Source organism: Chlorocebus sabaeus, chromosome 24 (genome assembly GCF_047675955.1).
Source record: "Chlorocebus sabaeus isolate Y175 chromosome 24, mChlSab1.0.hap1, whole genome shotgun sequence".
Taxonomy (NCBI): Eukaryota; Metazoa; Chordata; class Mammalia; order Primates; family Cercopithecidae; genus Chlorocebus; species Chlorocebus sabaeus.
Genome location: NC_132927.1, coordinates 54,209,728 through 54,226,917, shown reverse-complemented (window position 1 = coordinate 54,226,917; position 17,190 = coordinate 54,209,728). Strand labels below are relative to the sequence as shown.

General features: G+C 46.7%; 1 protein-coding gene across 6 annotated transcripts in view; it reads right to left on the bottom strand.

Annotated features, from left to right (window-relative positions):
• The window catches only part of ADCK1 (aarF domain containing kinase 1), a 128,757-nt gene that overhangs the window by 34,300 nt on the left and 77,267 nt on the right, over positions 1–17,190 (bottom strand). For all 6 annotated transcript variants that reach the window (XM_007987421.3, XM_073011201.1, XM_073011203.1 and 3 more), the window contains one exon: positions 11,848–12,006. In XM_007987421.3, the coding sequence (XP_007985612.1) occupies positions 11,848–12,006 (159 nt within the window). The remainder of the gene's footprint in view (positions 1–11,847; positions 12,007–17,190) is intronic.

Here is a 17,190-nt window from a genome sequence, read left to right as displayed (position 1 = left end):
CATCGGTAACCATGACTACCATTTGCTGAGGGTTCCCCTCGTGTCCAGCACTAACTAAGCACTTATTTTTTATTTTATTTTTTAAGTTCTGGGATATGTGTGCAGGATGTGCAGGCTTGTTTCATAGGTAAATGTGTGCCATGGTGGTTTGCTGCACCTATCAACCCATCACCTAGGTATTAAGCCTGGCATGCATTAGCTCTTTTTCCTAATGCTCTCCCCCATACCCCAACCCTTGCCCAACAGGCCCCAGGTGTGTTGTTGCCCTCCCTATGTCCATGTGTTCTCATTATTCAGTTCCCACTTACAAGTTGGAACAAGCGGTGTTTGGTTTTTTTTTTTGTCCTGCATGAGTTTGCTGAGGATAATGGCTTCCAGCTTCATCCATGTCCCTGCAAAGGACATGATCTCATTCCTTTTTATGGCTGCACAGTACTCCATGGTGCATATCTACCACATTTTCTTTATCCAGTCTCTCACTGATGGGCATTTGGGTTGATCCCACATCTTTGCTATTGTGAATAGTGAACTAAGCACTTTACTTACTACTAAACTTAATTCTTGCAACGACTCTGGGAGGCACACAGATACACATCTTATCATCCCTTTTCTATTGTTGTTTAGACAAGCTGTCACTCTGTAGCCCAGACTGGAGTGCAGTGGCGTGATCACAGTTCACCACAACCTTGACTTCCAAGGCTCAAGTGATCCTCCCACTTCAGCCTCCTGAGTGGCTGGGATTACAGGTGTGCATCACCACGCCCAGCAAATTTTTAAAGTTTTTTTTGTAGGACAGTGTCTCACTATGTTGCCCAGGTTGGTCTTAAGCTCCTGTCTTCAAGCAGCCCTCCTGCCTCAGCCTACCAAAGTGCTATCCCATTTTATAGATGAGGAATCTGAGGCTCTGAGGGGTTATATGATTTTCCCAAAATTTTCCCAGCAAGGAATCACTGAGCTAAAATTCCCCTTGGGAATTCCAGAGCCAACTCCACAGCCCTTGCTCTGAAGCACTTAGCTCAACTGCTCCTGTGGCTGCTCCCTGATCTGTTCCTCGTGGTCTGTTCACAAAGCACTGGGAGGGTGCTGCAAATGTAACTGCCACTACTTTATTTCTTAAGTTGAAGGTTTGGTGCTTGAACATTTTATAATACTATTTTCTATACTTCCTGTACATCTAAAATATTTCATAATAAAAAACTAAATTGGAATAAGAAAACACGACTAGATCAGACAAGAGGAGAGAGAGAGAAGGAATTTGACCACCTGGATGAAAAACTTAGATTTTTGGCAATTTGGCTCCACTGTGGATTCTTGAGTGATGACATGATAAGAGGGGGTTTTAGAAGATTTATCTGGCATTCAGGGGTCAGTTTAATGATGTGAAATTAAAGAAGGGCCCAGTGATCTGTGCATAGCATACCACAGCCCCCTCCATGGGCAGGGACTCAATCCTAAGGCTGCCCCACCACCAGGGCTCTGGATTTGAGATGGGTGCCCAAGTTCCTCGATGATGGCTCTGTAGTGGGTGAGCAAGGGTGATACCAGGGACATAGGAGGTGTTCCAGTATTCTGGGAGGGAAATAGAAGGGCCCTGATCTCCCATAAGCTCTCCTGCTGGCATTCAAAGCCAGGCCTGGGGAGAAGACTGACTGACTGACCCAGTAATTCTTAGTATAAATGACAGTCTGAGTTATCTGAGAACAACCATCTCTAACCCTGGCTACAGCAGATGGCAATAAGAACTAACAAGCTGTGGGCCTGATGGTACCAAAAGACCTTCCCCTTCCCATCTTTCCAGAAAGGCTTACTGAGCCCTAGATAAAAGCCTTGTCTCATGCTTCTTTTTGCCCTGTTCTATGACATTTTGCTCAATGCTGTGTTGGCAAAAGAAATCAATCTAAAGCCAGACTATTAACTACAAGGCATTTACAGCTTTGTTTTCAAGCCCTATGTCCTGGGTGATGTACCAGATGCCATTCCAAAAAGAAGCATCACACAGCGTTATCATGCTCAATTTCTACCAAAACTTCTTTTAATTACATTTGGCTGTAGTTTAATTTCTTTTGAGTTTTGTCTGGTCTTTCATGGGCTAGACCTATGACCTTATGATAATTGATTTAGTTTATGTTTTGTTTGTATCACACAAGACTAGAAGGGAGGGGGGCAACAGAGAGGCAACAGAGAGGCCCGGACTGTACGCCTCAAGCCCTGGCACCTGGGCACTGCAGCCTTCAGCATCACATCCCATCACAGTGCCCTCAGATGGCCCTTGGCAGTGACCAAAGCAGAGGCAGAGCAAGTGAACAGGAAAAAGAAGAGATTCCCTCAGGTCCACGCGGAGGCCAGTCATGCCATCTAAGTCACCTGAATTCTACCTTTCTAGGCTCAGAATTCAGGCAAGAAAAGCTTTCCAGCATTTTGCTCCAATCTAAACTCCAGAGGGTCTCACCCAAGAGGGGCAAGGAAAGGGGCCACAATGAGGCTCTCTCATTTGTTCAATCAATATTTACTGATTACCCTCTAGGTAATTACCATGGACCAGATGTGGATATGCACAGAGAGCTACCCGTAGCCCAGTGAGGTCTCTACTTGAGGGTGAAGCTTCTGGCCAAACAATAATTCCTCATCATTTATTGTATGGTCACTGTTTTTTGTGAAATTTTTAATTATCATTGATATCCAAGCAACATTGAAAGGCACATTAAAGATTTTCCAGTTACTAATCAATTACATAATTAGTCATTATTAATACTATTCATTATTATTAACACTTGATAATACCTGACATCATTAATCATAAGCAGTCAATTTTATTAACCAATATTAATTGCTAGTAACTAATTAGTAAGCTAACTCGTAACACAGAAAACTTTACATTGCTCATCGAACTGGCTTCTAAGGCATCCTGTGGGTTGTGGGTCACTTCCCTGGTTACCTTAAAATGAAGGGGGTTCTGTGAATAGAAGTCAGTGGTTCTCAGATTTATGCAATGTCATCATCCCCTTTATAGGAGCTCACCAATTTTAAAACTTGATACCAGCTACAAAGCCCAGAAAATGAACATATATAATTTTGCACATAATTCAGGGGGTTCACCAACCCCTTGAAATTCAGTGGGTGGGGAGGCGGTCAGGTTAAGAGTCGTCGAGTTCAAGTAGTTTGGGCTGCTGCCATTTTAGACTTTTCTTGGCTGAAGAAAGTAACATAAAACTCAGTTTCACTGCCTGGTTTCATTCAACTCTGTTCTTAAATGAATCTACTTAGCCTACCTTAAGCAGATTCATTTCAATTTTTCTTTTTGACAACACATGCAATCAACTAAAATAAAACAGATGTTGTTATCAATTTGACTTTTTGATTTTTCTCCCAAAATGCATCTTCTCCATAAAATTCTTCTAACAACCAATGTTTCCACCAGTGCCTACCAGCTACTCAACACTGCAGATGTTGATTGAATACTCACATGAATGAATGAATGAGTAAATGAATGAACAAATGAATATTTCAAAGATTTTGTCTGCTTCTCTGAGATAATTATATGTTCACATGTGTTACCCAAAGAAAATGAGTTTTTCTGTTTCTGAGGTTTTAGTGGAAAGAGCCATAACTTCTGAATTTGGGGAAATCATAATTTCAGAAAGCCTGAGAGTTCTCTACTTGAGCTGGAACCTTATGAATCAATCAAGGTATATTCAAAAATTAATACTTCCTTCAAGGTAAAACAATAAAACTATCTTCCTATAGGGTCATTGGCTTGCAGGAGGAAAAATCAATCATGGGCCACACAGAAATACAATGGAAAAAATGAAGAGTCACACATAAGTTTGAAAACTAGTGAATGGGCCAGCCGTGGTGGCTCACACCTGTAATCCCACCACTTTGGGAGGCCAAGACTTGAGGTCAGGAGTTCAAGACCAGCCTGGCCAACACAGGGAAACCCCATCTCTACTAAAAATATAAAAATTAGCCAGGTGTAGTGGCATGTGCCTGTAATCCGAGCTACTCAGGAGGCTGAAGCAGGAGAATTGCTTGAACCTAGGAGGCAGAGTTTGCAGTGAGCCTAGGTCATGCCACTGCACTCCAGCCTGGGCAATAAATAGAGAGAGACTCTATCTCAAAAACTAAAATAAAATAAAATAAAATAAAATAAAATAAAATAAAACCAAGAAAAAAAAAGAAAAAGAAATAAAACAACTGACTGTTATTTAAAATAGCAAAAGAGAAGGGGAATTATCATTATTTAGTTCCTACTACACGCCAGGCACTGTGCTACGAACACTTTACACACACACTTTCATTTAATCCTTTTCTTGCCAATTTTACATAGTAGAAAACAGGAATTGTCAAAACAAAATCTGACCTGGGCTTCTCTTGTTCATTCTTTATGCAGCCCTGCCTCATGCAACACAACACAACGACACAGGACAATACAATAGGAAGCTCAAGATAAGGCAGAGAAGGAGCTTTGTAAACTGTAAAATGCAACTGGAAATGCAAGTTACTGTTATCAAGTTATTGTACATTATAAAAGAAATAATGTTCTATGGGAAAACAGCACACTAAATAGAATGCCTGTACAGATCCAAACTGGTAAAAATGAACGTTCAACAAGAGTCGAAAATCAATTCAGAGTGATGTAAATAGCTTGCCATTCACGGGGTTTATCTTTGTTCTGATAAGTTATTAAAGTACACACTTTTTAGAAAACAGATTTATAGGGTGAAGTTTCCTTGGGTGGCCCACATCTCTGGATACTTTTTAATATATATTTTAAAAAATAAAATCGCTGCCGGATTCTGTGCCAACGCAAACATTGCCTAGCCACCCACTGCTCAACCAACACATTTAGTAAGGAAACAAGACGAGGCTGGGTGCCGTGGCTCACGCCTGTAATCCCAGCACTTTGGGAGGCCGAGGTGGATGGATCACCTGAGGTCAGGGGTTTAAGATCAGCCTGGCCAACATGGCAAAACCCCGTCTCTACTAAAAATACAAAAATTAGCCAGGCGTGCTGGCAGGCACCTGTAATCCCAGCTACTTGGGAGGCTAAGGTAGGAGAATTACCTGAACCCAGGCAGTGGAGGTTGCAGTGAGCTAAGATCGCACCACTGTACGCCAGCTTGGGCGACAGAGTGAGACTCTGTCAAAAAAAAAAAAAAAAAAAGAAACAAACAAACAAACAAGATGGTAGACAAAATGCACTGAAAATGCTGCTCAGAAAAAGTCAAAAACATGACTGCCATGGGTTTTTACTTTTTGAGACCCTTGACCCTTGGGATGGGCCAGATGACATCAAGCAATAGATGAGATTTATTGCTCAGGCCAAAGAGTCCCACTCCAACATAGCCGAGCGCCTTGGGGCCCAGTGGTGCATGAAGGGCATAGTACTTGGCAATGTGTTAGATTCCTTATGGGTGAGAGGGTAATGGAGTGTTCCTCATCAATTCAGAAGCTGGGGAAATAACTGGGAGTGATATAGGGTGATTAGGACCTGGGGATTATGGTAGTTCCACAGCTCAGGGATCATCTGAGTCTTACCCTGCCCTCAAGCAGTGAGAATGGCAGTGAGATATGGCCCGCTAAGCTCCCCAGTGTTGTGGGTAGAAAAGAACTGCTGCAAAGTCAGCCCGCCAGCAGACGGATGGACTATGCTTCATCAGTTCACCCCCTCCTGCTGAATCATTGTTCCAATCTCTGGGCCCAATTAGTCTGGCTCTGGACAGCCACTCAAATCAATAAGAGTCACTGGCCGTGCATCTAGAAGTAGAGTTGCCCCAACTATTAAGGGACAATATCAGGTGATAATGACAAAGCTGAAAAAACATCCTTGGCTCTGCCTGTTTCTTTTGTGCAAAGTCATCGACACCATCTGATTCACTGAACACCATTTACTGAGAATCAGCCTCCCTCCCCTGCCATCCTTCAACAGTCTATCCTAGAGGCTCTCTCCCCTCTCCAAGGGAGAAGGTTCATAGGAGACACAAAACTGCCAGGTTCACAGAAGACACAAAACTCTAGGGTGGTACATGCTACTGGAGGCCAAACCAACAGCCATCTCCCCCATCATCCTGGCTAACACAACCCCAAGTTTGTACATCCTTCACGTCCTTCAAGGAAAACAGGTCTGAGAAGGTGAGTCATGACTGGTTTAAGACAATTAAGGTGGTCTCAGTTTTCTTGCCAAGACTGATTTGGGAGTGGGCATTACTTCTTGATAATAAGAAATGAAGAGAACTCTGCTAGGGAACTCCTTTTTTTTTTTTCCTGATAAATAATATGAGGATGTCACCTACTTGTAACACCAGGAACTCTTGCCGCTGTGTTGGGACTATGCTCGGTGCTGGCTCAGGAGGGCAAGCCAGGAAGCTGAGACAGCAGAGCGAAACACGGAAAGAGTCTGAGTTGTTACAAACCACAGTGAGGTGCTGGGCTGTCAGCCTTGGAACAGCTGACCCAAGTTCCAGACATCTTTACATGTGAGATAGTAGGGGTTAGCATTAGCTATACCACTTTCAGTTGGATTTTCTGGTTCTTAGAGCCAACTGAAAGCATCCCAACTGATTCAACCAGTAGTCACCACCCCCTTGTTCTCAAAAGCCTCACCCCTGTAGACCTCTATCACCCTGTAAATGCACAGTAGTTATGAGTTTGGATGTAGAAGGTCACCTCTTAAAATGCAAATATAAAGAGGTTAAGCCTATCAGTCACTCTCTTTTTACTGTGAATTGCTTTCATCAGATTGCTTTCCTCTTAAGACCAGGTTGTGATCAATTACAGGGCAGAGGAGAGTGCACAAGAGTGGGAGAGAAGCATATGGGCATGCCACACCTGGAGTTGGCATGAAAGGAGACATAGAGGGTATGCAGAAAAGTAGCTTTGCCTCCTCTCTGTCCCTAAGTTTCTGGTAACCCTAAATGTCCCCTAGAAATCATTCTTTAGGCCAAGAATGCTTAATACTTTTCTGAGATTGTCATTCCTAAATATAAGACACCATTTAGGTCTCAACACAGAAAAACAAAATATCCACTTCAAGTACGAGCTTCTTGGTTTTCCACCAGAGAAGGACCCAGGCAGGACTTTTCCCACCAGAGATGAAGCCCAGTGAGATGGCAGTGTTACCCAGTGCTGCTGCTCATCCTGACAGTCCATGGGGTGGTGGCCTCAGGCCTCCGTTCCAGCTGTTCTCCTGAAGGGTATGAGTGTGGGTCTCTGGTTTGCCTTGTGGTCCCAGCCCCAGAACTGCCTCAGCCACTACTAAGGAGCCACTCCGTACTCTGCACACAGCCTGCCAGGCTGTGCTTCCCAAGAAAAGCATGTGATCCTTACCTCAGGGAGGAAGATGCCAAATCTTTATTACTGCTATTATTGCTCCGACCTTACAGCAACCATCACTTAGGGAGGCAGCAAGAAAACGCAGAGAAAAAGCGACAGCTGTCCTCCCTGTCCAAGTGGGCCCTGATGGCTTTACTACGCAGAGGCAACTTCCTGCCTGACTCAGGAGTGGCTTCTGGGATTCAGGAAACCCTGAGATCCTCCAAGTCTCCCAGTTCTCTCCCAGCTATGGCTGCTCCACAGCTGCTGACAGGTGTGCCAGAAAAATCAGGTTTGTAGGTAGATGCTCAGGCCACCCGGCAACCCTGCTCTCCTGCCCTGGTCAGCCCCCTTTCCACTGCACAGAGTAGCTATTCCAAACCTTCACCCACCTCGAGTCTCCAATGCTACCTTCTACCCCCTCATTCTCAGCAGATGGTCTTGCCTCCCACTTCAGAGAAAAAATAGAGGCTATCAGGCTGCTACACACTCTGCTGCCCACTTTCCCTCCCCCTCTCCTCTGCCCCACACACTCATCTGTACCCAGCCTTCCCACCTTCCACTGGGCTTGAAACAAAGGCTAAGGTTTCCACCTGTGTTATTCATTCCCAGTCACTTGAACCTCCCTCAGGACTTGATCTAGCAATTACTTCTCTCTGCCGAATCCCCTAATCTGCCCCCTTCCCCATCAGCTACAATTCCACTCAAGTCTCCCCAGTATTTAATCCTATGCTCTGCTCTGACCACTACCCTAACTCTCCCGAACCTTCCACAGCTAAATGTCTGAAAAGAGTACATTCTCCATGAAGAGTCTCCACTTCCTTGAGTCTCAATTCTCTTTCACCCTGATCAGGCCATTGTAGCTGCTCTTCCTAACCACCCTGAATCGCCAAATCCAAAATACCCTTTCCAGTGCTTTACTGATTTGATCTCCCATTTGACAACGTTGAGGAATTCTGGCAGACTATGTTTTCCAAAATGGCTGCCACAGTACCTCCCATTCTAATTCACTTCTAGAACCCTGCCACTCTCCCATTAAGAGGTAGAGTCTATTTCCCCAACCCTGAACTTAACTAAGGGGGCCTTTGTGACTGCTTCATCCAAAAGAGTAAGAAAGAAGTAATCCTATGTGGCTTCCAAGGCTGAGTCACAAAACTGTGATGTACTTTCAGCCTTATTCTCTTGGGTCACTCGCTCTTAGAACTCAGCTGCCATGCTGTGAGGAAGACCAAGCAGCCATGTAGAAGCTGATACGGAGAGGAACTAAGGCCCTGGCCCACAGCCCCAGTTAAGCTCCCAGACAACAGCTAGCACCAACTTGCCAGCCAGGGAATGAGCCACTCCAGCCCCCAGTCAAGCTACTCCAGCTAGTGCTGCATAAAACAGATGAGTTTCTCTACCAAGCCCTGGCCAAACTGCGAATTCATGAGCAAAACACATGACTGTTGTTTTAAGCCACTGTGTTTTGAGGTGACTCATTATGCAGCATTAGATAACTAATATAGTGCTTTCATCTTTAACTTTTCTCCACTGAATATAGCAGCATTGCACAATCTGGTTCTCCTCCAGTCTCTCTGATCATGCTTTCTTAGTCCCATTCATGAACTTATCCTCTTGGGCTCACCCCCAAACGACGTTTTGCACAGTTTTTTCCCTTGCCTTCTTTTTTCTTGTTGCTGTCTTTTAAACTCTATATACCTTCTCTGAGTGATCTCCACTATTCCCCCAGATTCATCTATCAAGAGTATCTTTACTCATAAATGCTGAATTTGTATTCCAGCCTGGACTCCAGACCAACAGGGATATTCCTATCCAAAACTGCCAAGAGCACTATTTTACCCTATGTGGTTGCTGCATTGACCATTTCACTTCGTTCTGAGATGCATCCCAATCCCCTTACTCTCTTGAGAACTTCCATTTCCCAGGCTCCCTTGCCAACTTGCTGCCACCTAGGTTTTGCCCAGAGGCAACACTGAGGGATACTAGCATACTGGGGGGCAAGAGGAGATGGAAACTCTTCTGCCTCAAACAGCATCTGTGGCTCCCACTCCCAAGTGAAGGGCCCTATGTCTGTGATCTGGCTCCCAGGGAACAAGCTCACCACAGTCTCAGCTACTATCTGTGGTCCCTGGCCCTGGGATCTAGAGAACTACATCTTTTCTTTGTCCTCTGCCTTGAGGGTGGCCTTGGCTTCCTGCTGTTGGCAATTGTCTCTCCATCCCATTTGGCTTTTTGGCCATTACATCATTTGTAAACTCCATTTTCTGTGTTAAATTCCCTGTTTGAAATACGTAGAGCAAATTCTTTTCACCAACTATACCCTGACTGACAAATAGTTGTCCCCTTTCTCTATAGTTTTGCTTTCCAAGGTTTCAGTTATCCAAAGTCAACTGTGTCCTGAAAATAGGTGAGTACAATACAATAAGGCATTTTGAGAAAGAGACCACATTCACCTCACTCTTATTATAATTATATCTTATAATTATATTTTATTATTAGTCTCTTACTATGCATAATTTATAAATTAAACTTTATCACAGGTATGTATGTGTATGAGTCTGTTCTCATGCTGCTAATAAAGACATACCTGAGACTGGATAATTTATAAAAGAAAGAAGTTTAATGGACGCACAGTTCCACATGGCTAGGGAGGCCTCACAATCATGGCAGAAGGCCAAGGAGAAGCAAAGGCACATCTTACATGGTGGCAGGCAAGAGAGCCTTTGCAGGGGACTGCCCTTTTATAAAACCATCAGATCTTGTGAGACTTATTCACTGTCACGAGAACAGCATGGGAAAGACCTGCCCCCATGATTCAATCACCTCCTACCGGGTCCCTCCCACAACACGTGGGGCTTATGGGGGCTACAATTCAAGATGAGATTTGGGTGGGGAAATAGCCAAACCATATCAGTATGTATAAGAAAAAACAGCATATATAGGGTTGGGCACTATCTGAGGATTCAGGCATCCACTGGGGGTCTTGGAATGTATCTTCACAGATAAAGGGGAACTACTGTATAGAGTTAAATATGCCTAAACATAAGCACTTAAGCCAGAAACCTAAGATATTTGTCTCCTTCTCATTCATACCAGTCCTTGCCCCCACCCCATGTGTAAAGCTGGTCACAAATCCTGATTATTCTGTCCCTTGAACGCATCCATCTCCCTTGCCCCCATTACACTCCTCACTGCACATCATTATTTCTCTCTCAGACCAATGCAGCAGCCCCTCAATTCATCTCCTGGCTACAGTCTTTCTGCCTTCCGATCCATCCTCCAGACTCCCAACAGATTTTTATTTCTAATGCAAATCTGATCATGACAGTCCCCTAATTAAAATTCTTAAATGGTTCCCAATGACTACAGGAAAAAACTCAGATCTGCTCAGATCCACAAATATGTAGTGAGTGTTGGCCATGCATACCATTCTATGCCTTAGCCTGGAATACAAACCCCCCGTGTTCTGTCCTACCTACCTTCCCAGCCTCATCTCCACTTTGAGCTCATACCATCGGAACAGGTTGAAGTTATCCAAGTACACTCTGTCCTCCAAGCAGTCAGGCCCCCACACTCACTGGGCTGTCCTTCCACTGCCTGGCTATCTCAATAGTCACCATCTTGCTGCAGCCCCCTTGGTGCCCCATCTATCCAGGCACAATGCTACATGGCACTGTGCAAACACGCTGTGACTATTTACATGCCTGTCTCCACTAAATGAGGACTGTCCCAAGATGAAGATGGGGCTCGCTCACTCTCGTGTCCCCAGCACCCACCTAGCACAGGGTGTAGAAGACCCTCAACATAGGCATCAAGTTTGGTTAAAGTGAGTTGAAAGAATAAGAGTCTAGAGTAAGGAAAGGGAGCAAAGGAAGGGAAACAAGAAAAGGAAAGAAAGGGACATACTGACAAATTAAACAGATTGCTGACCTCCCCATGGGGGGTGATGGCTACTGACTCAAGCAGTGGCCGTTCCACCTCTTCTGCCCTTACTCTGAGCACAGAGCTAGAAAAGTCCACTAAGGGTTTTCCTAGGACCATTCAGACAGGTGAATTTGTTCATTCCAAGTAACTACCAGAGAAGCAAACCTGCAACCTGCATAGATATTTCTACGTGATCTGTATGTCATTTTTATATCCCTGTTGACCACATGCTCCCTCTTGTTACAATTTAACAAATTAAGATGTAATTTTGTCTACCCCTTTGGTAGACAAAAAAACACACCTTTGGTTTAGCTCATTTCTACAACATCCCTCCCCTGAGGTCCCCTTGGCCCCTAGCAGCCACTCAGTGTGTTTTGAGACTATCACAGGAAATTCCCAGGGACAAATCAAGAACTAACCCAAGCTGCCACAGGGTTTTGTGGTCACGGAGCTGTTATAACACCTCCTCTGTCGTGATCTCAGCTCTCCTCTCCCACTCTGCTGCTCGAAGGGCCACAATCCACACCAGCCTGAACCAGTTCCATCTAGGCAGCCTGGATCCCAGGGAAATGTGGACTGAGGACAGAGGAAGGAGAAAGGGAGGGTTCTCACCTCCATCAGGAGAATGTCCTTCGAGCTCTGAGCCCGCACCTTTGGGTGCTGGACCTTCACAGCCACCGTCCGCCCATCATGCAGCACTGCCTTGTGGACCTGGGCCAGGGAGGCAGTCCCCAGAGGGGTGTCGTCGAAGCTCTGGAACAAATCATGGATCTGTCGGGAGTAGAGAGAGAACAGGGCGATTAAAAAGGTGACCCAGTTCAGTGAGAGGCAGTCAGGAAGACGGGCCAGAGTCAGGGCTGCCTAGTGCCCCCAGGACAGATTTGTGTTTGTGTGTGTGTGTGTGTGAGAGAGAAAGAGAGAGAGAGAGAGAGTGTGTGTGTGTATGGTGAGACAGACAGAGTCCCGCGCTATAGACCAGGCTGGAGTGCAGTGGCATGATCTCGGCTCACTGCAGCCTCTGCCCCCAGGACAGATTGGAGAGAGAGAGAGAGAGAGAAAGAAAGTGTGTGTGTGTGGTGTGTGTGTTGTGTGTGTGTGTGTTGAGACAGAGTCCCATGCTGTCGACCAGGCTGGGGTGCAGTGGCATGATCTTGGCTCACTGCAGCCTCCGCCCCCCAGGTTCAAGCAATTCTCCTGCCTCTGTCTCCTAAGTAGCTGGGGTTACAGGTGTGTGACACCACACCCAGCTAATCTTTGTATTTTTTAATAGAGATGGTGTTTCACCATGTTGGCAGGCTGGTCTCAAATTCCTCACCTCAAGTGACCCGCCCACCTCAGCCTCCCAAAGTGCTAGGATTACAGGCATGAGCCACTGCACCCAGCCCCGAGGACAGATTTTTTGCTTTATCAGTTGTATACCAGGACCAGGTCTTGCCTGGTCCTCCGCTGCTGGACATTCACGAACGGTAGGCATATAGAGGGAGGGGGACAGAAGATGTGCATGGAAGGCACATCCTCATACCTGTGCACGGGCCCCTAAGCACCTACATCAAAGGTTAAAGAAGTGCTGTTCAGAACTGAGCTTTATCTGCCCATTGCACTATCCACCGCTGTGCCTCCTGGGCTCTCACATATGGACAATCCAGCATTAACAGAACGTGGGCCCGGGGCAGCCCAGTATCTCAGCCCCAGACAGGGATCAGACAGAGGACGTTTCCATTCTACCAACCAGGGGAGCTCAAAGAATCCTGGGCGGAGGCCCCAGACCAACAACCACCTTTTGTTCCTGCCTGAGCAGCAGCCTCAGCATGGGTGACCAAGTCCACTCCCAGCCTGGCCACTCGAGCAGAGACCCCAGGGCTGCAAGCCAGAACTTTGCTCTAGGTCATCACCTGCGATGCCACTCAAAGTAGGCCTGAGCAAAGCCCTTTGCCTTTTCTGTGCCTTTCTTTTTCTATGAAGTGGAAAATATACTCCTTACTCTTCCTTCTTCTTTCTTCCTTCCCTCTTAGAAATGCCATACCAATATTCCTCAAGAAAATAAAATTCCCTGACTTGAGTGGTCACACCTACATGGTCCAGATCCAAATATTCTGCCAACTAGGAAAGAGGCCCCTAAAGGTCTTTTCCAAGATTGGCCAAGGCTGACATCCTAATTCTCTCCATTTCTTTAAGCCTCTGTACAGCCTCACAATCCTGGAAAATCCAGACATGCACACACACACACACACACACAAGCATGTAGAGATGCCTGCTCTCCTGGCCCACCCTCCTAGGCCCTCATGCTTTGAAGTCTATTCAGTCTGTGCAGCCCTTCCTCCCTTAGTCCCCATTACTGCAGCAGCCACTCTGCCCTGCCCCTCCACCCCTCTCCTTGGACTTCAGATGTCACATGACCCACAGCCACCATCCCACCCCATTTGCTAGGCTACACCATCACTTTCCTAAACTCCTCTCATAAATCACTCCCTCCAGCCCTGTCATCATTGTTGTAGCTTTCACTAAACTCCATCCCCATTTATCAACATCCTGCCCAGACCAAAGGCCCAGGTCACATGAGGAAAGGCCTACGCTTCTCCGTCAGGAGAGATGGGTATGGGATTCGCTTCCCTGGCCCCCTTCATCCTGGTTGGTTTGTTATTTGTATCTCTCCCAGTGTCTGGTTCTCCCTGCTCCCTGAAAAACACACTTGTCTTTTCTTCTCCTTTGTGAGTTCTAGACTCCCAATGGCAAAATTCTTCCCTTGTCATCCACCCAGTCACCCTGAGTTTCTCAGCATAAGAACCCTTTATCTTGGGCCTGGACTTGGGATGGGGAAACAACGGGATCATCATCCCTATAAACCCCATTAGGACATCAGCTCCAAGTGGGCAAAGATTTTTGTCTGTTCTGTTCACTGCTGAATTCCCTGCAACTCCCTAGAACATGGCTGGGACTAGTTGGTGCCAAACAAATTTGTTGAATGACTGAATCCACTATTCCACTGGAGAAGAATTGAATCAACTTTTTCTCCCCTTTGAAATGGCTAGACCTTCCTGTTCCCACATTCCTATGAATCCAAATCAAACATGCAGCTTTGCAAAATAGAAAAACCACATCTGTTCCTCCAAGGCAGGTGTGAGGCCCTGGCCTGGCCAATCAGGGCCCTGAATATCTCTGGCCACGTGCATTAGTTCAGAGATGTACAGGTAACTCAACTGGTCCAATCAGACTCAATCATTTTACTTTTGTTTGATATAGAAGGGATATTTTTCTCAATGGAACTTGAACATAAAAATATAAGCCTGGAGTAGAACTGCTGAGGGTCACATGGTAGCAACAAAGAAGAAAGCAGAGTACCAAGAGACAGGGAGTGAACCCAGGCCACAACATTTGAGCCTCTCGATCCAGCCATGCCTGAGTACCGACCCTGTGATTCCTTTGTCTGCTTAGGTAAGTTTCAGTTTTCTGCCACACACAACAGAAGGGGCTCTGATGGACATAATATTCTCAGGCCCCAGCAGGCATAAGTGAAAAAAACACAGACGTGGTGCCCAGCACCCCTAAGAGACCCAGTAAGTGTGAGTTCCGTCCCCTCCCCACCCCCTTGCTGGGACAGGGACCCAGGAATGGAAGGGAAGGTAAAACCTCGGCAATGTCCCTAGCTGTTACATAATGAGATCAACACCAAGTCCCTTTGCAAGCTCTCTGGAGTTCCTGAAGGAGCACCAAGCAGAGGGTTTTCTGGAGCAGAGCTGTGAACTCACATGCTCATCTCCCAGGCAGCTAAAATGGCCCAATCTTCCCACTGAAAAGGGATTTGGGGGTCATCTGGCCTCACTCCTTACCCCCAAGCCACCGCCTGACTCCCAGGAACATGTGCTCACTGTCTGAGAAGGACAACCAGTCTCCAAGCCCGTGTCATTGCAGGGGCACTGCAGAGTCATTGCAACTGAAGAGTGACATGGCATCACTAGGGCTGTGTAGCAGGAACAGCTGCCAAGAGCACCCCGCAGGGAGGTGAGGAAAAGAAAGAGCTGAGGCGAGCAGATCCTAATCTCTAGGGTGAGAGGAAGTCTGGTCCACCACATCCCCAGAGGACATGAAGGAGGCCTCCCACAATTCCCCATCCCCACCAGGGGACTCAAGGGGGCCTCAAGATAGCCCCCAAGCCCAGTGGCCAACTCAGCACCTGAACAAGACCCAGCTGTGAGGACTTGCCCACATCCCCAGTACCACCAGCAGAAACAAAGACAGGTGTGGGGAATGAGGATGCACCCTTCACCGGGCACCGGAAACCTGTCACACAGACACCCTACCCCACCCCCTCCCCAGTGTCCCTGCAGCCATCTTTTCCTTCTCTATCAGGAAGCAAGTCACACGCCCACACCCTCCTGTGCTTAAGCAAGCACACACACATACACACACATGATAATTGATTGCTAGTGGATGTTCGTAGCTGGCTTATAAAAAAGGTAATTAAAGATTGGTGCTGCAGCCTGTAATTAAATATGAATAAAGTATCTCTAAATGGAACCTTGATTCAAAGTGTTCAGTGGAAGTACTTTATGCTGATAGATGGTAAGGAAAAATAGACCCTGTCCCGAAAGCAGAATTATACCCCCCATGCAGCTGAAACAAACGCCACCCCCTTCCAATCAGGCCTCGTCCCCCAGCCCTTTCAGCAGAAAACCATTACCAGAAACAAACTGCAGCATTTGCAGCAATTAGATTCAAGCAGGGCCCTCAGCTGCCTCCAGTCACTCACAGAAACTTGCCTCCCTTTCTAAGCTTTTCTTTCCCCATTTCTTTTCTTCCCCCGCTCTGGGTCTAGCGGCAAAATCAGTTAAGTAAAACAACTGCATTTTAATATGACTAGTTACGTGCTTTTTAATTACTGTCGGCCCATGATTCAAATATATCGATGTCCCTGTCTGGAAAAGGAAAAATAATCAGAAAAAGAGTTTCTCTGGCTTTTTATCGTTTGGTTTCTTTCTGTGTGTGTGTGTGTGTGCGCGCGCGATATGTGAAGCGAGGAAGTGTTTGTCATTTAATGAGCAAAAAAGCACCGGGGGGGGTAAGAAAAAATGTGTCATCCCCTAGGGGCTTGGCAAATCTGGGGCAGTTAGGTCCTCAGCAGTCTGGCTTCATGAGCCTGGGAATTAGGAGACCAAGTGACATCATACCCAAGTCAAAGGGCAGAGTAAGAAACTGTCCAGAAACCACCCTGCAGAGTCCCATGAAGCCAGGGCAGTGTTACCAAACTGCCACACTGCACAGCCAAGCACCGGCCAAGACCACAATAAGGGGACAGGAAGTCAGGATCTTCTGGAGAAACCACACTACGCCTCCTGGGGAGTTTTGCTTGGAGTATCTTAAACAGCCCCTCCAGATGCTGCAGCGTGGCCAGCCTCAGGGCCCTCAGGGAAGGGGCCCCCCAGTCACAGGATGGGGGACGGCTGAATTCTTCCGCGATGGCCCACTTTCAAATACTCCAGCCTGTTGTTCCCATACTCGGTCACGTCAGGCCAATTTTGGTTTTAGAAATTACATCACCGTATCAATAATGCATCTCACAAACCCCGAACTGCCTGGCTCCAGATGCAGACGGAAGCCTGCCTCAAAGCAGGCAAGCCCGGGCCTGGACGCCAAGACCAAGCAGTTCCCACTTAGGGCACCTGGGGCAGAACCAACTCGGGGCAGGTTACCATGGCATCAGCAGCGAATAACATCTGGCTCCCGCAGTCTCGAGTTGGCCTGCCCTATACCTGGCTGGGTGCCAGCTGCCATCCGCTGGAGCCTGGCGAGCGGAGACAAGTCTCCGTCTGCACTAATGGAAGTGGCTGGAGAGAGTTTCACCCCCCTTTCCCACCCCCAGCCCAAGGCAGACACAATAACTCCAGCTATCTAGGACTCTGCAAAACTCTGATGTCTGCCTTGGGCAGAAAACCCACCACTACCTCTCCACCACCTCCA